Below are 26,247 nucleotides of genomic sequence, written 5' to 3'. Positions count from 1 at the left end.
CTAGTGGTGTGGTTTACACTTCAACGTAAACTGACTTCCTCAGGTTAAATATAAATAGTACTTTTTAGCATGTGCTCTGGTGATTTCCTCAATTTGCATAAACTTCTCTGCTTTCTCTTTCTACCAAACCTGAATTGTAACAAAATAATGTAAAAAAAATGCACTTATATATCACTGTAAATATGCTGTAGTAAGTTGTCATGCAGAAATCAGAACCATGCTGTGACGAAGTGACAATTGAGAGAGATTGGCGAGGAGCTGCCGAGAACAGGAAGTGTGAAGAGAAAAAAAGTGTCTAGGAAATAAGGGTGCAAAGGCAGAAGTGCACTGCTGTTCAATATGTCACAGGTCTGTACGCAGAGATGAACACAAACTGAAATCGAATCAACAGGGTTTAGCCAGAACGAGCAGCATTTAAAATACAAGGAAGACTCCAAAAAACTACAAACATGGGGTAAGTCATCGTCAATCACTGTACGATTTTTTTTTTTTACAGAAGTTCAGTTTCAGTGTCTTTAACGGTCATGTGTGTAAGAAAGTTATTGACAGATTTGTTGAGTTAAAATGTGTTGTTGTCACAAAATCAGATATGTTTATGGATGTGAGTGATGTTTGCAAGTTATAGTTTAAAAATATCATAAATTGGCAGGTGAAATTGTTGCCGAGAGAAAGCGCACAGGAAACAGTGGTGACAAAGGAGGGGGGAAGTGGAGATTTCACGCAAAATGAACAGTTCCCACACAAAACTACTTATAACATGCAAAATATCTATATCGATTTTATACAGTAGAGTGCACACACAATCTTATCTTATTTTACTCAAAACAAGATAAATACTACTTAATCTGAGTTCTTATTCACTTGTTATCTTATCTCAGTGTTTTTTGTTAACTTAAACATCACATAATATACACTATCAGTTAAAACTTTGGACACACCCTCTCAGTCAATTACGTTTTTTTCTTTAGTTGTACCACATTCTACATTTTATAGACTTATAGAAGCCAGATACATGAAATTATGCAAGAAAAATGGTAAATAATGCTACTAAAGTATTGTTTTTATACATTGTATTCAAATCCTCAAGGTAGCCACCCTTTGCTTTGTCAGATTTGTTTTGTCTTTGATACATAATTCTATATGTCTTGCTTCATATATCTGATGTCTTCCGTATGTATCTCAAATTTAAAAAGAGAGTGTGTGTCCAAACTTTTGACTGGAAATGTAGATTTTAAGAAGATTTAAATAAGGCAAGTTAGACCACACATTTCAGTTGACGATATTGCAAGTTTGATCTCAGTTCTGACCAGTGTATCTCATTGCTGTTGTTGTGTCACTGGGCAAGACACTTCACCCACTTTGCCCAGTGTCAATGCAGTGTCTGTGTGAGGTTTTGGTAGTGTGGTGGTGCAGTGTGGGGGGTGGGGCATAAAAGTGTAAAGAAGTGAATGAATCATCCAATCTACTTCATGTAAACAGCACATTTTATGTGAATTAAAGTTCTGCACAGCAAAATGAAGATGATAAAAATACTAAAAAGTGCATATGACAGGTTTTGACAATTCTCTATTTTTGACTTAATCTTGTTGGATAATACCTGTTGTAAATATAAATTATAGTTTTACATAAATCAAGAAGCAAATTGTGAAGAAAAGTGGAAAATATGTTAAAATTACAGGAAGTAGACAGTTTTATTTTACAGTTCCATACAGATAACGTCACACCAGTGAGATTTCTATCCAAATGTTCAGCACATTGTTTTATATTGTTCTCTTAATATATAATGGGTATTTATAATTCCACATATAAGAGTCATATAAGAAATTACACACACACACACACCTTACCTTTGTCTTCTTGTCAAAAATAGTCCACCTAAACGAGAGCATTTCTCATATGTAATTTACTAACCACATCAGTCCAGCAAATAAGCTAAAAATAACTTACAGCATCCAACTGTTCAAATGTCTCAATTCAAAATGCACATCATATTTTCAAATGTTTCAATTAAAAAGTCTCAAACAGCATCCGACCATATACAGTCCATATAGGCATATTGAAATGTCTCAAATCAAAATGTGTATCATTACAAACAGCATAATTATAGGCTATACAGTACATGTGGGCATATTCAACATCTATATTCAGTTTAGTATTAGCATTATTATTATTGTTGTTGTTATGAAATTAGTGTTAATGACAAGTTTCATATGGCCATTTTCAAGTGAATAACTCACATAAATCACTGGTTGTGAATGGTTGGTGCTCCTGGTCAAGGTGCCACTGGCCCATATGGATAATCTGGCCTTGGTATGCACTTGTATCTTGCTTGAAATGCTTCTTAACCTTTTGACATGTCTGACCTCAGTTATTTTTAGGACTGCCACTGTGCATAAAAAACACAATAAACAGAGTGTGATGAATAAAATAAAATAAATGTTATGATTGATTATTACCTGGTCCCCGAAGGGTTGACCAGGTTTTGTATTCACCCTGTGTGTTTGTGTGTGTCTGTCCAACCGTGATAATTCTGCCATTTACGGACGGATTGTCACCAAATTTGATACATGAGTCAAGCCTCCATGCCCGATGCCGCAAAAAAAAAGTTTAGTGACAATCCGAGGTCATTTGAGGTCACACGGATCAGTTGAAAGGTCACGCCATTATAAAGGGTAGGCAGTTTCAGCAATTTCTGAACCATCTGCGGGCTAAAATATTCACCCAATCATCACACAAGTTGGCACACACATAACCTGGGTATGGGCTGGGCTCCTCATGAGCTGGCTTCAGTGGTGAGGAACTGCCCCCACCGATGCCTCATGGGGGACCAGGTTGCTATTTCTGATTGCTCTTGTTTGTCTTGTACTCACTCCTCCCTTCTCCCCTTCTCTTTATCAGTGAGTCGAGTATATGCCAGGTGCGGGCCACTGTGATGCTCTATGATGACAGCAGTAGGCGCTGGGTGCCCTCTGGCTCTGACTCTCCCTCTCTGAGCCGAGTCCACATCTACCACAGCCCCTCTGCCCACACCTTCAGAGTGGTAGGACGCAAGCTCCAGGCCGACCAGCAGGTACCATGCACATATAGGGAACGTATACAACAACAGTAACTAGCTATGGAAGAAGTCATGTTTTTGCATCTTGTTAATTATAAACCACAATATTGATCTAAAATGACATAAAGGTCCTACATTATGCAAAACTGATTTTTATAAGGCGAGATATAATGTTACCTCTTCAAAAACAGACCTGGAGTTGTGTTTTGTTTCATTCTACATATGTTTGACTAATCCTGCCTAATTAGTCTCTCTACATCTCCAAAGCTCACAATGGTCTATTCCAATTTGTGATATTCATGAACCTGTAGTTTTCAAGTTAGCAGCTAATTTTTACCTTTAGTTCAGTAGAGACTGGCAACAAAAAATACCCAAACAATTCATGTAACGGTATATTCAGGCATAAAATGTTTCATTCGCACACATAGAAACCTCTTATATTTAGTTCTTCTCTCAAACAGAACACACGCTATTCCACCTTGTGATGTCATGTGGTAATAGAGGAAGTGCTCCATTGTGCTCTACACACTTTCACTAGAATTCTTTACATAATTTCAGTCATAGAATAGCCTATAACTACAGAATGAAAGGTAAAAGGTAGCTGTTCACTTGAAAACTACTGCTTCATGACATCACAGGGTGGAACAAAGTGTTTTAATCTTTGGAGATGTAGACATGTAACAATAGTATGTATGAAACAAAACAGAACTACGAGTTTGTTTTTGAGGAGGTAACAGCATTATAACATGGCTTAAAGCTCACAAGAGTCAATTTGGCTAAAAAAATAAATAAATAAATGAATGAGCTGCTTTGGTCATTTAAATATAAACATTATGACTAAATTCTGAACAGTCTATTAAAAACGGTGTTGAGAGTACTTCTATACTAGTGGTGAGGGCTGCATTCTGGTTGAGACATTGCTAATTGCTCATTTATTTTGACACAGTACCATAGCCCTTTCTGCAGTGCTCATGTTTATTCTGAAACGGATCAGGAAGTTGCTTTATATAATTATCTATGACTACAATATGTCACCAGTGTTGTCAGACTGCACTGTCCAAACTCTCGCTGCACGTTCCCCACTTTTCGAAATGTTGCTTTGTGGTGAAGTACAAACGCAATTTCCTCTTTTCACTTCAAAAGTAGAACAACCTCCATGATATCTCCTGCTCAAGCTCAATATGCTCCTGAATAAAACCAAATAACAAGCTTTTACACGGGCTGGAGTGATGTTTTCATGCTTCTTTTGTAAGACATCAAATTAAAATTGTGACTTAACCACAGCATATAAAATTGTACATTGAAAACAACTTTGGAGTAGTAGTAGTAGTAGTAGTAGTAGTAGTAGTAGTAGTAGTAGTAGTAGTAGTAGTGGTAGTAATAGCAGCAGTTATAGTAGTATTAGTAGTGGCAACAGTAGTAGTAGTAGTAGTACTAGTAGTAGTAGTCGTAGGAGTAATAACAGTAATAGCAATAGTAATAGTAATAGTAGTAGTAGTAGCAGCAGTAGTAGTGGTGGTAGTAGTAGTAGCAGTAATAGTAGCAGTAGCGATAGTAGTAGTAGTAGTAGTAGTAGTAGTAGTAGTAGTAGTAGTAGTAGTAGTAGTAGTAGTAGTAATAGTAGTAGTAGTAGTAGTAGTAGTAGCAGTAGCGATAGTAGTAGTAGTAGTAGTAGTTGTAGTAGTAGCAGTAGAAGTAGCAGTAGAAGCAGCAGCAGTAGCAGTGGTAGTAGTAGTAGTAGTAGCAGTAATAGTACCAATAGCAGTAGCGATAGTAGTAGTAGTAGTAGTAGTAGTAGTAGTAGTAGTAGTAGTAGTAGTAGTAGTAGCAGTAGCGATAGTAGTTGTAGTATTAGTGGTAGTTGTAGCAGTAGCAGTAATAGTAGCAATAGCAGTTGCAGTAGTAGAAGTTGCAGCAGTAGTAGTAGTAGTAGTAGTAGTAGTAGTAGTAGTAGTAGTAGTTGTAGTAGTAGTAGTTGTGTTGTAGTTGTAATAGTAGCAGTAGTAGAAGCAGTAGCAGTAGTAGTAGTAGCAGAAGTAGTAGTAGTAGTAGTAGTAGTAGTACTAGTACTAGTAGTAGTAGTAGCAGTAGTAGCAGCAATGGCAGCATTAATAGTAATTAGTAGTAACAGCAGTAATAGTAGTTGTTGTAGAAGAAGTAGTTATATATAATTGTTTATTCATGTAGGTCTGTGTACACATGAACATTTCCAGTTTCATAACAGCAGACTTTTTTTTCCAGTTGCTCATTATTGGGGACCATTACATTTGTGTTTGGAAGAGTTGTTAAGCTACATATTTGTGACACCCAGAAAAATCCAAATATAAAACTTTTTAATAAATACTGCACTGTGCCCTGTGTAAAACTTCTTTGTGATTACAGGTTGTGATAAATTGTCCAATACTTAAGGGGATGAAGTACAACCAGGCCACCCCGAACTTCCACCAGTGGAGGGACCCCAAACAGGTGTGGGGTCTGAACTTCAGCAGTAAAGAGGATGGAGCCACCTTCGCTAAAGCCATGACATATGCTCTAGACACTCTCAATGCTCCTGCTCCTGCTGGTACGTGCACAGACGACTGTACATGAAGTAGTTCCTCTTTATTTTGGTTAGAAGGAACAGAAGTATTTTAGATCACTTGTTGACGATCTTATACTACTCAGAATTGACTCTTGTGAGCTTTAAATCATGTTATAACGCTATTACCTCATCAAAAACATACCTGGAGTTGTGTTTTGTTTCATTCACGTGTTTGAGTAATCCTTTATTATGAGTCCCCAAAGCTTGAAATGCTCTGTTCCACCTTGTGATGTCATGGAGAGTAGTTTTAGCAGCTACATTTTACCTTTTGATCAGTAGAGATCTGCAATTCCAGGGCTGAAATTATCCAAATGATTCAAGCGAAAGTGTATGTAATTTAAAAACACAGTGGAGCACTTCCTCTGTTATCACATGGATTTGCAGTATTTTCTGTTTGAAAGAAGAACTCAGCCTAAATGTGCAGGGTTTGTGTGTTAAACATGTGTGAAAGAAACAAAACGCAACTTCAGGTATGTTTATGATGAGGAAACAATATTATAATAGATCAGAAAACAGCATAATATGGACCTTTTAATCAATTAATCAATCAATCATACTTTAATTATAGAGAGCTTTTCATACAAAAATGCAACACAAAGCACTTTTAAGATACAAAAATATTAATTATAATTCTGCAGGTCACAATAAAGTGCAGTGCCTTCTCTCTGAGGGTAATTCTGTATGATCTGCTAGGCCTGATGTAGAGTGGTCTGCTCATAGAAGCTTATTATGTGGCCAAATTTGACACGTATTCATTAACTATTTCTTCCTGTTGAAGCAGTGTTCATCAGCGTTATCAGCAATATGTTTTTGTACATAGACTTAGACATAGACAAACTTTACTGGTCCACAAGGGAAATGATTTGGTTAGAGAAGCTCGCACATTGCAATATATTATAATAACAAAGTACAACAATATTAATGGTATTAATACATTCAAATTAAGTAGCAAAAATCACAAGAGACTGATGTCAAATAAAGTATAATTATATAAATGTATATGCACAAGTAAAAATGTAAATATAGAAATCCAATATGTCTCTCAGCTACACATATCACTACAATTTAATTAGTGTGTATAAATACAAACTAGAGAAACTGCTTGAAGACTCACTTAGATGCATACCACTTAGATAGCGACTAATATAGGATGACCAGATGTCCCTGTTTACCCGAGACAGTCCCAGTTTTGAGCCCCGTGTCCCCTATCCCAGCAGATTTATCCAAAACCACTGATTTGTCCCAGTTTTATACAAAAAATGTTCCAAATGTCCCTATTTTTGACCAATTTGATCCATGCCAACAGTAAAGAGAGGCTTTTGTCATTTGTTTTTGGTAAAATACAGAAAAGCTGCTTAAAAATCACCAAAACACAAAGAAAATGTGACTATACTGACTCACATTATCATCACGTGCATAACAATTTTCCATAATTACGCAGTCATTTTACAATTGTATTATTACCAACCACCCCAAACCAGGGATGTCCCAGTTTTTTATTTTGAAAATCTGGTTCCTAAACTTAAGTGTTACCAAATGAACGTTAAATAAGAAATGTCTTTTCTTTTTTAAGTTCAAAATGGACCCTCCCCCCAAGAGCTGGAACATCAGAGACGGTAAGTGTACAACTAAATCTGTAATAGATATTTTACTCTGTACATCTGCTTTATGAAATCAAGTTACTTCAGTATTTATGCTTTGCTTGTAAACCTAAACCTAAAACATGCAAAAACAAACAACCCTGTGATACTCTTGACTAGGCCTGTCATGAAAACTACAAAATGAGCTTATAATTCAATATATGAAAGCTGGAACAATATATTTTGGTGCTCAATATTTATTGTGTGTTCAATTTGCGTTCATTTGGCTAATTAGTTCAATCTGCTGTTTATTTGTTGTGGCTCAGGCCTTTTAATGATACAGTAGATTTAAAAACAGATGTACTGGGATTTGTTTTGCTTTATGTCAGTGGCTTAAAGTAGTTTCAGTATTATCATGTATCGCTGAACTTCCCTTTTAATTGAAGCAAGTTTTTCACCAGTTTCCTGTTTGAAATTAACCAGTGCTGTTAATGTTTAGATTAGAACAGCAGAGACAGGAGCAGGAGAGAGCGGCCCGGGAGAGACAGACCTCAGCCCCCCCACCTGCACCTGCCGCCCCTGCCGCTCCACCTGCCCCACCTGCCCCCCCTGCTCCTCCTCCTGCCCCTGCCGCTCCACCTGCCCCTCCCGCCCTCCTGCCCCCCAGCTCTGATCCGTCGGGGTTACCGCCAGCACCCCCACCGCCCCCTAGTGGAGGAGTGCCGCCCCGCCCCCTCCTCCACCTCCTCCCCCCTCCGCAGAAGGAGGGGCTGGAGGTCTGGCATCAGCTCTGGCAGGGGCCAAACTCCGCAAAACTGCTCCCAAGGTATGTATATATATATATATATATATATATATATATATATATATATATATATATATATATATATATATATATATATATATATATATAAATAACATGAAACAGTACAATAATGATGACATGAAAACAAGACAGTAATACCTAATACCAACAAAATATCTGTCTAAGGACCTTTAAATGTGGATTAGAGGAAGTTAGAAGTTTGATTAAAGGTGCACTGCGTAACATCTCTAGTGGAGGGTCTGCCACCTAGCCTGATTCATCAGCTGGTTTCACTTTGTAGAAACCGTCTGACCTCACAGCGTCAAAATTTGTTTGTTCGACGGTAGGCGGGTACTTTTTTTAATTTAACCAATCGCTGCTATTTGGTCGTGACATATGTAATACGCTACGCTAACAAGGCTAACTGGTATATTCAGCTTTTCCCAAATCCCGTAGGAAGAAGGCCAATAACGTCTTTCCTCTTGATAAAATTCACCAAACATTCTCTTTGTTCCGGCTTTAAATCCTCGATCCTGGGAATCATTGCAAACAAAGAATGTATGGCTCTTTGCTGATTGGATGGTGCCCAAACTCACACTTCCAGGGTTCTTGCAAACTGTCTAGTGTATTCTGATTCCTGACCTAGTCGCTGGAGAGAAATGAAATTGAGTGGAGGCACTAGGGGGCGCCAGCCTGGCTATCTACCACCTGCTTGTCTCCATGGAAATGTTATTGCTTTGTCTAGAATGTTCCACAGTATAGGTTAAACCTATCCATCACAAGGGAGACAAGCAGGTTACAGCACTACGTGACATTACAAATCATATCTGTGGAGAGTTTGTGAGTTTCAGAGAGCTGTGGTGCAGATCTCTTTCTTCTTTTGCACAGTTTTTGTGTTTGGACCCAGCAGGCAGTTGCTATTTTTATTCAATGTGCATGTCTCTATCTACCTGTACGTTTAATGTTACAACACGAAACATTCCAGGCAAAGCAATAAATTCTCCATGGACACAAGCAAGTAGCCGACACTCCACAAAAAAGGTTGCGCAGTGCATCTTTTACATCAATGTATCTGCCCTTTCTAAGACTAAAATGCACTGAAGAATGATTCATTTTGGTCATAGTTTCATGAGGAACTACAGAGCTCAAACAGTTTGCATAGAAACACATAGACTTTCTGGAAAATTCTTGACACAAAGTTTAAAAAGTTCTCCAGGTATTCAAGTAGCTGTTCTTTAAGTATAAAAGCATGCACTATGTTGTCTTTACTACGTGACTAGCGTGTTGTGGTCTGGCAGTGTGAAAATGCAGTCACACAATGCTGATGCAGAGATGGCCCTCACACTTGTTATGTCTGCTGCACAGGAAGTGGCTTTGGTTTGAGCTCTTGTCACCTTGTCTATTTTTTCATACGTTAATAATAATTTTGAATTCTACCTACTCAGTTCTTGTTTTTCTTTAATTTTCCTATACAGATAATACTTTTTTAAATGTTATTTCCTAGGATGAAGCAGCAGCCCCACCCAAACCAACTAGTGGAGGAGGAGGTGGCGGTGATTTCATGGGAGAAATGAGTGCTATTCTTGCAAGAAGGTAAAACAAACATTATTTATACTGTTATACATGCTTGTATTCTTGTGATCATAACTGTTGATGATGTAGGAGGAAGGCTTCAAATAACCCAGCACCAAAAAAGGAGGAACCACAAAATGTAAGTTCTCTAAAAACAAACTTATTGTTAATTATTAATTTATTGTATTATGTCATATTTTTCTGTGTACAGTTTTAGAATAGTTGAAATTAAATGTATATTGTATGCAGTTAAAGGAGCACTGTGTATTTTTCTTATCAGTCTTACATTTATTCATATAGGTGTTTTTATTCCTTACCTCTCCACAGATCAGAGCTGTAGGGTGTCATCCGATTGTTTCCATAGAGATTTTTAGAACTTTTAGGCAAGACTATAAGATGACATTTGTATTGTATTGAGACAAATACAGAAAAAGTTAGATAGTATAACTTTAATAAAACATACTGAATCAGATTTTGTGGGTGTTTACACATTTTAACCCAATTTGCTAACCTATTTGGTGTTTATTTATTTATGCATTATAAAGGACAATGACTCAGCGCCCAAAAGATTCTCAGGAGCAGAAGGTAAGATTCACCCGGGTACTTTCAGTTCACAGAAACTAGACTGGGCTCACACAGGAAATAAACAGGCCCTAAAACTGTGCTCTACTTTATGTACCAAAGTGTCAGTATGCTAATTGGAGCAGGGTTGTTTTTGATTCACACAACACAAAAAAATTTGAATGTGTGCATGTGACATAAAATGTGACCAAGACCTAAGTAATAAACTAGAAAAGCACTCAGAGAGCGCAGACCTCCGCCAAGGACTACCCCCATTTTTTATATAAATTGTGATAAAATCAGTCTTCTGGATCAGATCCGGATCAGCCTTTGGAATATGAAAGAGGATCCCATTGTCCATCCCTGAGTCAAATTTCATGGGGTTTGGTCAATAATTAACCGAGATATTGAGAAACAAAATTTTTGGCCCCATTTACCACAATGTTAACTAAAATTTCGAAGTGATCCAGAATCCAGGATTTCTTCCGGATCACCCCCAAAATGAAATCAGTTCTTCCTTTTTACATTTCCAAAAAATCCTGAAAATTTCATCAAAATTGGTCCATAACTTTTTGAGTTATGTTGCTAACAGACAAACAAACAAACAAACAGACAAACGCCGGCAAAAACATAACCTCCTTGGCGGAGGTAAAAATAACTTGTTTAAAGAACACATATAAGGCAGAATACATTTTTGGAGCTTTGAATGTTAGAATAGTATTTCTGTCATTAAAAACATACCTGGGTTAGTATTTCATATCATTTACTCTGGTTTTAGTAATCCTCTGTAAAAACTCCTTTGCCTCTGAGCCTCCCACATTCACACTCACTAACTCACTATGATGTTACAGATAGAAGCCCTGCACAGTTTAAAGTCCATAAATCTTCACTAGACTCGCTTTAATTATTTCTGCTGTGAAATCACACTCATTACTGCTGCGTGTTTACACAAACATGTCATGTCTCATTACACAGTTTAATTGTTTTCACTGTGGCAATTCCCCCTGCTGCCTGTAGATGGCACCCTGCACCAGATCAGAATATTAGACTAGACCAGGGCATTGTACAGCTTCCAGGTCACATACGGCCCTTTGGTTGACTCTGATCGTCCCGTTATAAACATATTTTATGATTTTATCTCATGAATGGACTAAAGCTGCATTGCTTTTATTTTAGAGATGTTTTTTAAATAATTTTTTTTAAGGCAACCTCATTTTTTCATTGCTTAGTCATAACATAAAGTCTTACCAATCTTACCAGCTTGTCTAAACAATGCCATTTACTGCTTTTCATAAAGAATGCAATTGATACTATGCAGAATTGAGTAAACATTTTGTCCTGGCCCTCCACAATATTTTCTGTTTCTCATGTGGCCCCATGATAAAAATAATTGCCCATCTTTGACAGAGACAAACTTTATTGAACCACAAGGGAAATTGTTTGGAAATAGTAGCACACACATCACAATATATTAGAATAACAAAGAACAAAAAAATATAACAGGTAATAAAAAATAAAAATAGCAAGATACTGGTGTTAAATAAATAATAAGTAATAATTATCGGATACTAGTATTTTTTCAGTTTTAAATCATGAAATTCCAAGCAAAGGTATTCACGATCATGCTTAAAGGCCAATAAACAATTAAAAGACAAAAAAAAAAACATAATAATTGTTCTTCAAATATCTTTCAGAAGCCGCTGAGAAACCCAGGGAGAAAGCTGCCACTATGCCAAGGTGAGACAAAACTGGAACCTTATACTGAGGGCAAATTGATATGGTCATAAAAAATATCAAACTGTGATACTATTTTGATGAGTTTTTGACCACACTTTGAATATTTCCAGGCCCAAACCCTCATCCAACCGAGACTCGAGTCCTACCACCCCCTCACCCTCCGCTGCTCCTCCGTCCAGGTAAAACTGCACAGTACTTCACACAGGCTTCTGCTTCCTGTCACCGAAAGCTGGTTTGATCAAATGAGCACATCATTCACTTCTGTTTTCAGTATGACTGTTCACTTTGACATTTAGGTGGCTTTATCATGCAAAGAGAGAAGTAGTGTTATCTCATGTACTTCAGGTTTATACGGTTGGCTTACTAACTGTTCAGCTGTAGAAATATTTATTACAAAATTTGTAATTCGGTAATACAGTGTACTGTGTAATCAATGGTAGATTTTAAACATGGAGCTTTTGTCATATACTTTTATTGAGTTGGGCAAGTATTGCACAGAAAAATGTAATGTTTTTTCTAAGCTCAAGACAAATATGAAGATTGTAAAAGAATTAAAGGTCTATGTAACCTTTCTAGTGGAGGGTCTGCCACAAGAAGGTGACACAGGTAGGTCAAGTTACAGGTCGTATCAGTGAAAGGTGACGCCGCTCACAGTAACAATGTTTGTAGAGTTCAATGCATTATGAACAACAAAATGCCATACTGAGGAACATTACAGGCAAATCAATAACCGTGGAGATCACCAGGTGGAAGACCCTCACCCCTTATGGTACTTTCCATGAATTTCAGCATGATAAAAGTAACACCAATGCAAAACCGAATATTCTAACTCAAATGGTGAAGTGCTCAAAATGTCACCTTTGAACAGGAAGCTGAAACCCATCAATGAACACACATGCTCCCTGCTCACATCATGTTGGCTTATAAAGATTTACTTTTTTTTTCATTCTTTGCTGTTCAAGGTTGAAGATGACAAAGAGGAACTCTGAAGACACTGGAAGCACTGGCTTTGATGTAGATAGATTAAAACAGGTTTGTTCAATGCATTTATAGAGAGACAGAAATATATAAAAGTAATAATTCAGTTGGCTATCTTCATTCATACCTCAACATTGTATCATCATCTCCACTTTTTGTGAGAGCAGGAGATTCTCGAAGAAGTGAAGAAGGAACTCCATAAAGTGAAGGAGGAGATAATAGCAGGTATATTTCTTACCATGTGTATTTGCAGTACCACATTATGACCTGATAATTCTAATCTTCTGATCATTTCATATTTGTCTTTTAGCTTTGACTCAGCAGCTTCAGATTGCACAAAACAACAGTGAAGATGCCAATTTTGTTTGACAATTTTCAGTCACAAGTTGTTGTTTTACATGGATTTCAGGCAGTTTTTTAAACATGGATTTATGATGATTTTCATTCTTCCCAAACAACATGTCAACATCTCATAATTTATATCATTTGCATGAGTTGAAGGTTCAGTCTTTTTTAATTTATATTTTAATGAAGTAATTTTTATTTTCTAAAAGTGATAAAAGAATAAATAAAAACACACAAACATTCTTATATCATTAGAATTACACACACACAGGTACAAGACTGTTGTTTCTTGCCTGTATGTTTGGGCACTGTTTGGATGTTGGTCCTGGATCTGAAGTCCTGCTCCGGAACTCATGGCGCATTAGTTATTGAATAAATGTGTTGTTTGTTAATTAAATAAAAATAAATATGTTTGTTAAATTAAATTAATATGCATTTATTATTATTATTACTATTTTTATTTTTTATTATGTCCTATGCAATGGCAGGGCGTTTCACGCCTAGGCCTTCAGTAGTACTCAGCAGTACCAGTGAGGAGCGAGGAGCCGGGGGGTGCACAGGGATTCCATGTACAGAGAAGAAGTGAGAAGTGGGGTATACCCGTAGGTTCCATGCAAAGACCATACTTTTGTGAGGATTCACGTGGTTGGGAGGGAGGCAGGGGGCACATGTTGTCAAGTACTGTTCTATAGTGACCTGAGACATGAGGGACCAGGACTGAACCAGGACTAAACCAGGACTAAAGCAGGATGTCAGGACGGGCCTGGAGGTGCGCCCACCTAGACAGGGGGCACCTCCGTCTCTCTCTCTCTCTCTCTCTCTCTCTCTCCAAGATTAGACCTGGTTTAGACCTAAAGGAGAGGTCTACAGCCAATCCTCTGTCAGGAAAACACTTCAAGACTAAAAAAAAACATTGGTTTGGAGCACAGTTAAAAGAAAGAAATTAAGCATATGAGTGTATTTAAAAGCAATGATTTTTCGCTGAGACCCTCGACGAGACACTAGAGGATGTAAAGAGTCCCTCAGGAAGAACTGGACTGAAACAACAAAGTCCTGAGAAGGAAGAGCTCCTCTGGATGTTTGACAACAGCTCAACAGACAACGAATCTCCTGAAAATGACCAGACTCCGGAGCAGCTGGACATCAGCTCAGAGGAAGACCTCAGTCCAACTGAGCCACAAATACAAGAGGACCAAACCCCCGAGGACACAAAGACACTAATGGAGGTCCAGAATTACCTCCGAACTGCAGAGGAGCCAAACCCAGAGGAGGTGCTGCTCCACACTGCAGAGGACATAACAATAGAAGAAGAGTATGAGAATCTGCAGATAGAAATCCCAGCCTCAGCTCCAGAGCCCCCTGCAGCTCCTCAGACCTCACAGACCCTGGGCTCAGTGGAGAGCCTGGTGATCCATGCTCTCGTCAAAAAACTGCTGCAAAAGCTGCAAAATGAGGTCCCACGACGATGAATTAGTGCAGATTCTGGAAAAGACCAGAGTCCAAGACCAGTTCAAAGTCCCAGCTGAAGTTCATATCAACCCCAAAAACATAAAGAAACTGGGCAAAGCTGCAGCCCGAGACCTGATCCACGAACACGGCTCTGCCTCCAAGCTCCTGGTGATGGCTTTGGGACCAGATCCCACAGACTTCCAGAACAATGCCAAGAAACATCTGAACTTTTGTCTCAGCGCCTTTAGTAACCGGCCCAGAACTTTTCTGGCTCGGCTCTTTCCACAGTGGGACAAGCCAAAAAAGAGGCCCTGTTAGACAGCACCCTCTGTGTCCTTTAAGAGTCACTCGTTTGGTAGAGAGGGGTCAAACGTCACTGGACACTTTTTAAGTTGAGATGATTTGCTTCCATCCAGAGCTCATTTTAAGAGTCAAAACGCTGAATGGAAATTGAAGCGTTTCCATTTCAAAAACTATTCAGATGAAACCTGCGACTCTTTTTCTCCCATAGACCAAAAGAGGATCACACCGACTCACAGAGGACACATCGCATTTATTCAAATGCATTCAAAAAATAAATAAAAATTCGCCCACCCTCAAAATATTGTTATTATCTTTCTTGTATGTCTTTTTCTTGTATGTCTTTTTCTCTCTTAAAGCAGCACATTTCTGTAGAGGGCACAACACCTGCATGCATGCTTTTTAGCAGTGGTCTCAGCAAGACACTGACATTTCAGCAAAAATTTCAACAAATGATTTTATTACTTCAATCACAATATTGTATTTTTTAGATCTAAAATTCTCTCAAACATGACATGAATATGAAGGATTAATGTTCTAGGGCTTATTTCTCTATGAACAATGTCCCTGTGTCTCCATGGGGTCTTATTCTGAGTAAAAGCTGCTCTCCCTTTAGTTTAGACGTCTACAAACATGTTACATACATGGAATACATGGAATTCTTGTTTTAGTTTATGAGATGAGATTTCAGTCTTTTCTCAAACATAAATGTTCTTGGACATGTTTAAAATGTGCACTGTGAACTGAACCTTGGTTTCAAAAATCACAAATACACTTGCAATACTTGAAATAGATGATAAACCATACACAAAGAAGTGTCTGTTTCACCATCACATTCTTCATTTACACTTGTCACTTGAACTGCAGAACATAGAGAAAGTCATGTACATAATTCATAACACTGTCTAATAATAATAATAGCAATAATAAATCCCTTCATGTACATAAACCCAGTGGCGGACCATCATTTCACACCTAGGCCTTCAGTCTTCACGGAGAAAAAGTGAGGACCTGCTCACGTGAAGGTGAACTGTAACTAAAACCCTATTGTGATGCAATGCGCTCTGTGGCCACTGGATGGCGCTGTGCTGACACTGCGCTGCGACCTTCTCCGTGCGCCTCAGAAGAAGTGAGTCCATGGTGTTTTTTTTCCTGGTGGATGATTGTGGCCTGCTCTGGATCTAACCTGTCAAAACTGCTCCAAAACGCACCAACGCGGACCAAACAGCTACTTACATGTACGTTCAACCCGTATACCTGTTTTTACTTATTTATCACTCTGTTTACGCAAATTCCTGCAAGTTGATTGAAGTTAAAGTGTGCTACATGCCACTGAAATAGCCTTGAGTCGCTAATAGTAGCAGGGCTGCATCAGTTCAAGGAATAAGATCGCTAAAGTAAGGCTGTTTACTAATAATAAACCCACTTTTACGATGATAAGAGAAAGTTTATGACTCTGATGTTCTAGTACAGTAATCTATCAACTGAGTTAGAAGTGACCGCCTGGTATTTATCATTGTAAAGTGTGAAAATAAGCAGTAATATGCGACATTCAGTCCAAAATATCTCACTAATGAGTAACTACAAGTAACCCAGGTTTACCAAGCGAGCTGTGAGTGCAAATGTAAAAACAAGCTTTGTTTTCTAAATTATCATACTGCGTGATTCAGTGCACACGTGTCCTACCGTATTCCACTTTATATGGGCTGCGGTTGTAACTATTGCGGTGTTTTATTGTCGATGCGTGAGGTTGTTTAACTCTTATAAACCATCTGTTAAAAGTTAACCCAGTTCTGTTAGCTCGATGTTAGCTACTGTCAGCGGCTGCGTGCTAACTCACGCTGATAAATGCAGCTGGACCCGAGCAAACAAACAACTACCATTTTACCAGGCACAGGTTTTTCCTTTCTGATTTTAAAATGCATAAATATATAGTGTCTTTATGCCTAACTAATACAATTGAACCGCTTAATAAGATTAATCAGGTGTTGATCAGAAGTAAACACACGTGCAGTACTTTTTAATTGTCTTTTTATTGTATTTTGTCTCTCAGAAGTGACAAGTAAAACTAAATAATTATGTTGTATTATTGTATTTGATTGCATTGTATGTATGGCTGCACGGTTTGGGAAATAATGACCGTTTCTTTGTGATTTATCTGGTAAGTATTGCGATTAGATTTGCGATTAGATGTTAAAAAAAGATTCTGTTCAGAGTGCACTTTGTAAACAACGCCAGGAGCCTTAACATTTGAGAGATGACTGAAATTCGAACTGATAAACTAATACAAGAATGCCATGCGTTTCAGAACATGTTTGTAGAGGTCTAAAGTTTAAACGACAGGTACAACAAGATTCTTCAAAAAAATAAGACAGGAAATTTTCTTCTTTGCAGAGCACATTCTATTCTCTTTATAATTGCAGCCTTTATGATTTAATAATGGCCCCAACTCAATAGGGCATCATTTTATTGAATTTAAAACACAATTTAAGTTATAGTGTTTAATAATTCTCTAATTGACAGTTAAAACTAAATAAAAGCTATTGTATGTTTATGTTGATCTAATAGCAACTTTTACCATGTGTGGGAACAGCTAAAACAATACTGAAGTATGATCTGCTAGTTTTTCTTCTTGTGGATGATTCCCAGTCTGCTTCTTTGGTTTGTGGGAGAACTAAGAAGTTGAAAGTTATATAATGATGTACTATCTTGTTCAGCAGGTGATATTTGATGACAGTGACTGGGAATTGAGCAGACCAAATAAAAAGTTCACCATTCCCCTCCCCATCCTCCCGTCCTCACCCTCTCCTCTGAAAGACATCTCTAACCATGAATGAAGTCAGTATAGTGAGAGAGGGCTGGCTCCAGAAGAGAGGTAAGAGTCCAACAAATACAAATGTGTTTTTTTTTTTTTTTTTGCAACAGTAAAATTAATATAGGCACTGATCCATTAATTAATATGTTAAAATATAACATGGATAATGAACTATATATGTTATACTTTACTAGGGATGCACCAATACCATTATCGATACTTTGACCGATTCCAGTTTAGGGACGGAAAATGGCATTTATTTTCAGAGAACACAGTTAATTTATTACACAAGAGATCCAGTTGTGTTATGTAACTGTTTTTTAAATCAAACAACTACAGCACCTCTTTGTATGAATACAAGATCTAGGACAGAATCAGACTGTAAATAGTCTTATTATCCAATTAAAAAGCCCTACCACAATATTGTCTTAACTTTTATTATGAACCGATACCTGATCCAGCATATTTTTCTATACTGGCACCAATATTCGATAGCAGCATCAGTATTGTCATTGGTGCATCCCGTGTATTAAACTATAACATGTTTAGATCATTATTGTACACTTTGTTCATTGAAAACTGGGACATTGACTTCCTGTTAAAACTGCAGAACTCATATGCCCTGCCTTTTAATAGTTGCATTTCACAGTAGCACGCAGCAGTTTTAACACATTTTTACTGTTGAAAAATGGTTATGAGACATTTTTAACCCCACAACCTGCAGTCTGAATCTTTTTAAATAATCACAAATACCAGTAAATACAGGGAAGTGGGTGGGGATAGGTCAAAACTGGAATTTTCTCAAATTCTTCTCAAAGTTTCAATGCAAGATAATACAGCAAACGTATGACTCACTTTAATGACCCCTTTAATTCCAGGTGAATATATCAAAACATGGAGGCCCAGATATTTCATTTTAAAAAGTGACGGTTCCTTTATCGGCTACAAAGAAAAACCTGACCTCAATGACCAGAGTTCTCCTCCTCTCAACAACTTCTCAGTAGCACGTGAGTATCATCTATATTATGTAAGTTTTAACAGGCGTATATACTATATCTAATTTATTTTATAATGTTGTTTCCTCGTCCTGTTGTGTTTTGTTCACACGTTTTTAACACACAAGTTCTTCTCTCAAATGGAAAACACTGTTCCATCTTGTAATGTCCTGTGGTAATACAGGAAATGCGCCACTGTTTAACTAGAATCATTTGAATAATTTCTTCCCTGGGATTGCTTATCTCTACTCAACTAAGGTAAAGGGTGTTAACTTGAAAACTACCACTACATGACATCACAAAGTAGAACAGATTTTGAGCTTTAGTGATGTAGTCAGACTAATAACAAACGTGTGAATGAAACAAAACACAACTCCAAGTATGTTTTTGATGAGGTAACAGCATTATAACATGGCTTATAGCTCACGAGAGTCAATTCTGCATAATATAGGACCATTAAGCATTATATTGTTCATAAGTGTTGCAAACTCTTTGTATTTTTTTTTCTTGCAGAATGCCAGTTAATGAAGACTGAAAGACCTAAGCCAAATACTTTTGTCATCCGTTGCCTTCAGTGGACCACTTTCATTGAACGTACTTTTCACGTGGACACTAATGAGGAGAGGTTGGTGGTTTTTAGGATTAAATTACACTATTTTCTAATATATGTAGTAATTCGGGGTTGAGATGGAACGATTTTCATAAAAAGGTCGAATCATTCTGTTGTTTCGATTCTATTTTGTATTAAGCTCAAGTCTCACATGTCCCTCCATGCACTCCATGTTGTTATATTGGTACAGGCAAGAAAAGGACAAGCCTGGGGTTCTTTGTTAGATACAGAAAGTAAACAGCTCTATAGAGGCTTAGTGCTGCTATATTCTAACAGTGGTGAGTTTTATCTTTCAGTCACTTTTTATTTTACGTTGATAGACTCAGAAATGACATAAATATGAACTTTTAAATACTCCAAAACCTTTTAAACAAAATCTACTCAGTTTGACTTAGCAAATAACCTGTTTATCAAACTCGAGGAGAATTGAAAATTGGGAGTCCAAAATCGAAAGTTGAATCGAATCGTGACTTCCCATCTGAATCATCCCATACCTTATTAGGAGTGTGCAAAAATATAGAAATATTGATATATCGTATTGTTTATCGTGATACGATATTGATATTGTGAGCTTCTGTATCAATATCACCAAGAGTATTTTTTGGTATATTTCACTAAATTATTTTGTTACAGAGCTACGGTTTTATTGTTTGTTTAGAGGAAGGAAACTCATTTATGCAACACATTTGACATTTTCACTGTTTTGATGATTAAAATGGGTGTGTTTCATATTAACTTTGCACAAGAAGTGGCTTAATAAACACTTTTAGTATCACAGCCACGATTTAGCCATTATTTTTTATTAAATGGTATCGAATCGATTTGAAATATATTGTATTGAATCAAAAGCTCACTGTATCAAGGTATGTATTGTATCATGGCCTACGTATCAAGGTCTGTATTGTATCGGCAACTTCTTAATGATACCCAGCCCTAGTAATAATGTTTCCTCATCGCAAACATACTTTGGAGTTTTGTTTTATTTCATTCACACATGTTCAACAGGCAAACCCTGCATATTTTTGCTGGGTTCTTTTCTCAAACGGAAAATGCTCTGTTCCACCTTGTGATACACACCCCCTCACTAGAATCATATGGGTGACATCAGCCCTGGAAATACCAGTCTCTACTGAACTAATGGTAAAAGGTAGCTGTTAAGTTGAAAACTACCACTCTATGACTTCACAATGTAGACCAGATGTAGAGAGATGTAGGCAGACTAATAAAACCATGATTACTCAAACATGTGTGAATGAAACAAAACACAACTCAAAGTCTGTTTTTGAGGAGGTAACAGGATTATAGCATGGCTTCAAGTTCAGAAGAATCCATTTAGTACTTTTTTTTACTCCTCCTGATCAATCCTGAATATCTTTAATTATCAGAGAGGAATGGATGCGGGCCATTCAGTCGGTGGCCAACAGTTTAAAGATGCGCGAGGAGGAAGAGGAGGAGCCAATGGATGTCTTTGGTTCACCCAGCGAGTGCAGTTTGGAGGAGATGGAAGTGGCTATGTCCAAGAGTCGCAATAAAGTGGTACAACTAATACAACTTGTTTTATTACATCTTTATTGGTATATAATTTAAATTTCTCCCAGTTTGACTAAGTATATGAATTTCCCTTATATAGAACATGAGTGACTTTGAGTATCTAAAGTTGCTTGGTAAGGGGACATTTGGAAAAGTGATTCTTGTCAAGGAAAAGTCTACTGGAGTACACTATGCCATGAAAATATTGCGCAAAGAAGTAATTATAGCTAAGGTAAGTCTGTATGGTGATGTCTTTATTCTGTATATTACCTATAATAAGAAATGTGAAATAACCCATCGTTGCCGTATTTTATTGCAGGATGAAGTTGCCCACACAGTTACAGAGAGCAGAGTTTTACAAAACACGCGTCACCCTTTTCTCACTGTAAGTACTGAAGCATTTCCACTCATCTCTACAACACTGACAGCGCAGTTTTATGGCCATTTCAGACCAAATCAACCTGTCGAGTACTGATACTTTGCAGTGTCGTCACGCTGGGGGTGTCCTACATGTATCTCTAATTGTGGAATATTTAGGAGATACCATGGAGACAGAGTGCACATCTTGGCAAACACTGTCAAAAAGCTTTAAGATGGTGTGATATCTCATCAATAAGAGCTTTCATGGTCTTGTTTAGGTGCTACTTAGCTTGTGACTTGTTTAACAGCACAAATCAGCTCACCTGTTAAAATAAGCCAATTCTTTCTGGTCAGATTGTGTTACATCAAAATCAGATTAAACTCTAACTGAGCCTCAAAACAGAGCAGAGCCTCTAGTTAGTTTCACCTCCCCAGGGAATATTGAGAGTTTCAGCTGCATTATTATATTAACTGAGTATTAATTGAAGATTTAGAGCAATCGCTCCAAACAAGCATGTCCAGAGTATGTACTATTCATAACATCACAAAGGAAGACAGAAAGTAATACTGCCAATATCCGCCATCACGGCCATAGACTACAGAAGTAGTGGTTTTACAAAGAAATATTGTTGTTAAAATGTTAAACAAAAAATGACATAAAAAACATATATAAATGTATCAGGCGCAATATATGGATTATCATGTGTATCGCCGTATTGTGATAACATTGTACCGTGAGTTATTTATTGTATATCGTATGGAAACGTGAGGGTCCCTGTGATTCCCAGCCCTAGTGTGCACAGACTCCACCAATGAGCGAGATACAGCCGATGACACACTCCAATCCAGGAAGGTTCATGTCCCCAGTGGATGAAGGTTTCTTTGATCTGGGGTGGCCTCAAAAAAAATGTCTACTGATGTTGCCTTCTATCTGTTGGGCCATCATCGGTCATGTCCAGCTCTGTAGTTGTTGCCTCTAATTGAAGAGTTATGTCAGTTAACAATAATCTGTCTTGTTAACAAATTTTGAAGCACAATCTATTGCTACAGAGATATAATCATAATATTGAAACAGCTTTATGCCACTGAGGAAAGCAGGATAATCCTAGTAAACCCATTTTTAAATAGACAGTATCATTAAAAAGCCTGAGATACAACAAATACATAGCAGAAAGAACCGATAATTAGCCATTGCAGGTATTTAGTCAACTCTCTGCAGCTCACTTTGTTATTATATAAAAAAGGCAAAAAAAGACCCAAAATATATTGTTCCAGCTTTTATATTGAATGATAAATCAATATAGTAATTACTGTGACAGGCCTAGTGTGCAAAGATATTGATACTGTTTATTTAAGATGAGAGCAGATAAGATTTTGTTCTCAAGCCACTATGCACCACAGATTTGTCTGTACAGTCTGCAGAGCCATGCAGCTTGTGCTATCTGTATATCTACATATCTATGCACTTGACTTGTTGTGTAACTTGTCCGTTCTTAAAGTTTATTTAAAGGTGCAATGCATAACATTTGTGTTTATTTAAGGATTCCAATTAGTTTCAGCAAGTGCACAGACTACTCTTACTGGGGTCCATTTTTGAGAAACAGAACACATGGACCATACATTAACAGTCAACACATAAGTGCAATCTTAAGAGAAATAGGCAGAAAAGACATATACATTAGTTAGAGTTAGTTGTAGCATTTCTGGTGGATGTTAAGCCACCACATAACATTTCCATCGAGACAAACATGGTATTGCTTTGTCTAGAATGTTCCACTGAATAGATTAAACCTAAAAAATAACTAAAAACTAATGTATTTTTGAGCAATAGAAACACTCGTAATAAATAAATGCTAGATGGATATGTTTAAAGTCATGCTATGAAACATTCCAGTCAAAGCAACATCTCCATGGAGACAAGCAGGTAGCTGGCCCTCCACCAGAAAAGTTGCGCAGTGCACCTTTAAGGATCCCCGGTCTCTGCAAGTGCACAGATGACTCCGGGGTCCGTTCTCATAATAAAAGGAATAAATAAACACAATGACCGTTCATTAACAGTCAGTACATTACATAACATAACTTCTGTCATAAGGGAAATAGGCAGAAATACTTATACATGAGTCAAAGTTAAACCAAAAAAGTTGCGCAGGGCACCTATAATCACAGTGCTTGCTTAACATTAACTATATAGCATGCAACATTGATAAGTGGTTCTCTTTCTTCCACAGACACTGAAATATGCCTTCCAAACACACGATCGGTTGTGTTTTGTTATGGAGTATACCAACGGAGGCGAGGTGAGACATCTCTGTTTGCACTTTTACAGATTGTGGCAAAGAGCTAAGAACTAACTAACTGCTAACTCCCTCGTTCAGCTGTTCTTCCACTTGTCACGTGAGCGGGTCTTCACAGAGGATCGGGCTCGCTTCTATGGGGCAGAGATTGTATCAGCGCTGGAATACCTCCACTCACGAGATGTTGTGTACCGCGACCTCAAGGTATGTCCATTTATAGAAAATACTGCTGTTTTGGGCTGCATATTAGAGCTGCAAGATTATTCGTCATCAAATTCAAGATTGCAATTTGAATGGATGCAATTAGCAAATCGCGAAGGCTGCAGGTTTTGATGTGTTTTAAATTCCTCCACAAACAATAAAATTGTTTTATTTTGCGTAAAAATTAGGGGTAAAATATTGAAATATCGATAAACTTGGTGATATGTTTTGTTATCATGGGCTGCGGTATTGATATATTGCCAAGAGTATTATTTGGTATCTTTGAGCATTTTATTTTGTAACCGCACTACAATTTTATTGCTTATTTAGTGGAAAGCAACTTGGTTATGCAATAAATACACTTGACGTATTTACTGTTTTGATGATTAAAATAGATGTATTTGATATTAAATTTGCACAAGGACTGTTGTAACAAAGGAATATTGTGACTAATATGTATTTGGTTCTTATCCCGTGAGGAACCCTGTGAATTGAACCCTTGTAAAAATGGCTAATGACCCTGTAGGTTAGATCTGTACAAACATGTTTTGAAATCCTATTCTTGTATTAATACTCATTTCATATTTCAGTCTTTCTACCAATTCTTCTGGACATGTTTAAAATCTGAACTTTGAACAGAATCAAGATCAAAACTTAAATCACAAACCTAATCACCATTGTAATACTCAAAAAAACCCACAATCAGATATTTTTCACAAATTATTCAGTCCTACTCCAGATGGAATATTTGCAGCCTTTCACTGTAGACATTGTGTCAACAGAACTGTGTATGGCATCTCTCCACATAACCGGTGTTCAGCTTTGCTATTAGCCATGTGAATAGTATCGAAGTAAATTTTTGGACGACTAAATACATGCCCTGCTGATTGATTAGTTAACCAACAGGGTGTGGCAAAAACTCTCAAAACTATTTAATATCTCTTTGATCTCGCCGCGTATCTGACGCAAACTGCACTCACAAGAAAACAACTATTTATAGTTATTTGACCCATATAAATCCTTCTGATCTAAATAAACTGATGCGTCCACTATCAAAAATTTTAGTTGTCCAAGAGATCGTTGACAGATTAATTGACAAGGACTACACAGGATTACAGCCGTAATAAATGGCGACTGTGGATAACTCATCTAGTGGCAATTATTTAATCTGAAAATGACATGGAGTTGTTTTTGACCCTGCAGCTGGAGAACCTTATGCTGGACAAAGATGGACACATTAAAATCACAGACTTTGGCCTTTGTAAAGAAGGAATCACGTCTGACGCCACCATGAAGACCTTCTGTGGAACGCCTGAGTATCTCGCTCCTGAGGTAAGTCAAAAGTCATATACATGTTCATTAAAGGTCCTTTATTACACAAAATTGACTCTTGTGATCTTGTTGTTATGTTGTCATTAGAAACATACCTGGAGTTGTGTTTTGTTTCATTCACATACGGTTGAGTAATGCTTTATTATTAGTCTGTCTACATCTCCAAAGCTCAGAATAGTGTTCCATTTTGAGATGTCATGAAGAGGTAGTTTTTAAGTTAACAGCTACATTTTAACTTTTTTTTTAATAGATTGGCAGTTTCAGAGCTGAAATTATCCAAATGATTTTAGTGAAGGTGTATGGAGTGGAGCACTTCTTGTATTACCACATCACAAGGTGGAACAGAGTGTTTTCCATTTGGGAGAAGAACTCAGCCTAAATATGCAGGGTTTGTGTATGAAACAAAACACAACTTTGGTTATGTTTCTGAGGAGAAAGCAAACTTATAACATAGACCAGAAAACTGAAATAAAATTGAAATAAAACTGAAATTTTCTGAGCACTTAAGCCTCAAATGCAAGACAACACAGAAATACTCAAACATGCATGAATCAATTGAAATACAACTTTGAGCATGGTAATTATGGGGGAACACTGTTATAAAGTGATAAAAAGCTAAATAAATGTACTATATATTATTTATTATATGTCCCATTTGAGGATCCTGCACCATCAAAAGTATGTAGTATATTGCTGGCATTGTCCAAGTCTTTTCTTTTTTTTTTTTTTTTTTTCATATCTCTAAAAATATTTGTGAGGTTGAAGCTAATTACATCTTCACTTGCAGCAGGGTCTGAAGGTTAGAATGAAGCAAAAAACTCAATTTGACCTTTTATTTATGTATGAAAAACCCTAACCCCACTCCTTTTCATACATGTATACAATTCCTTGTATTTGACTTAAAATATGAATTTTCACTACCTGACGGTTTTCTTATGTTTTCTTGTTATGTCTTGCTACAGTTTTTTTCAATGTTCAGAATAAACAACAAACAAAATACAACATTTAATTGTGTGTGCTCAGGTTCTGGAGGACAATGACTATGGGCGTGCAGTGGACTGGTGGGGTCTGGGCGTTGTCATGTATGAGATGATGTGCGGCCGTCTGCCTTTCTATAACCGCGATCATGAGCGACTGTTTGAACTCA

At 37.3% G+C, this 26,247-nt stretch overlaps 1 protein-coding gene and 1 pseudogene across 1 annotated transcript; both read left to right on the top strand.

Annotated features, from left to right (window-relative positions):
* Positions 1 to 175: 175 nt before the first annotated feature.
* Positions 176 to 13,639, top strand: LOC110169023 (vasodilator-stimulated phosphoprotein-like; annotated as a pseudogene).
* A 2,570-nt stretch (positions 13,640 to 16,209) lies between these two features.
* On the top strand, positions 16,210 to 26,246 carry LOC110169010 (RAC-beta serine/threonine-protein kinase-like; the record flags this gene model as incomplete). Its single annotated transcript, XM_055148728.1, has 11 exons — positions 16,210 to 16,360; positions 17,681 to 17,838; positions 18,657 to 18,785; positions 19,287 to 19,398; positions 20,769 to 20,919; positions 21,014 to 21,145; positions 21,233 to 21,298; positions 23,502 to 23,570; positions 23,649 to 23,771; positions 24,972 to 25,100; positions 26,124 to 26,246. Coding segments are annotated over exons 2-11 (1,080 nt in total), but the record flags the coding sequence as incomplete, so codon positions are not given.
* Between the last annotated feature and the right edge of the window lies 1 nt (position 26,247).

This window comes from Boleophthalmus pectinirostris, unplaced genomic scaffold (assembly GCF_026225935.1).
Source record: "Boleophthalmus pectinirostris isolate CB_2022bp ecotype Guang Dong unplaced genomic scaffold, ASM2622593v1 HiC_scaffold_12, whole genome shotgun sequence".
Taxonomy (NCBI): Eukaryota; Metazoa; Chordata; class Actinopteri; order Gobiiformes; family Gobiidae; genus Boleophthalmus; species Boleophthalmus pectinirostris.
Note: the sequence above shows the minus strand (reverse complement) of the source record. Positions and strands in the feature narration are given on the sequence as shown.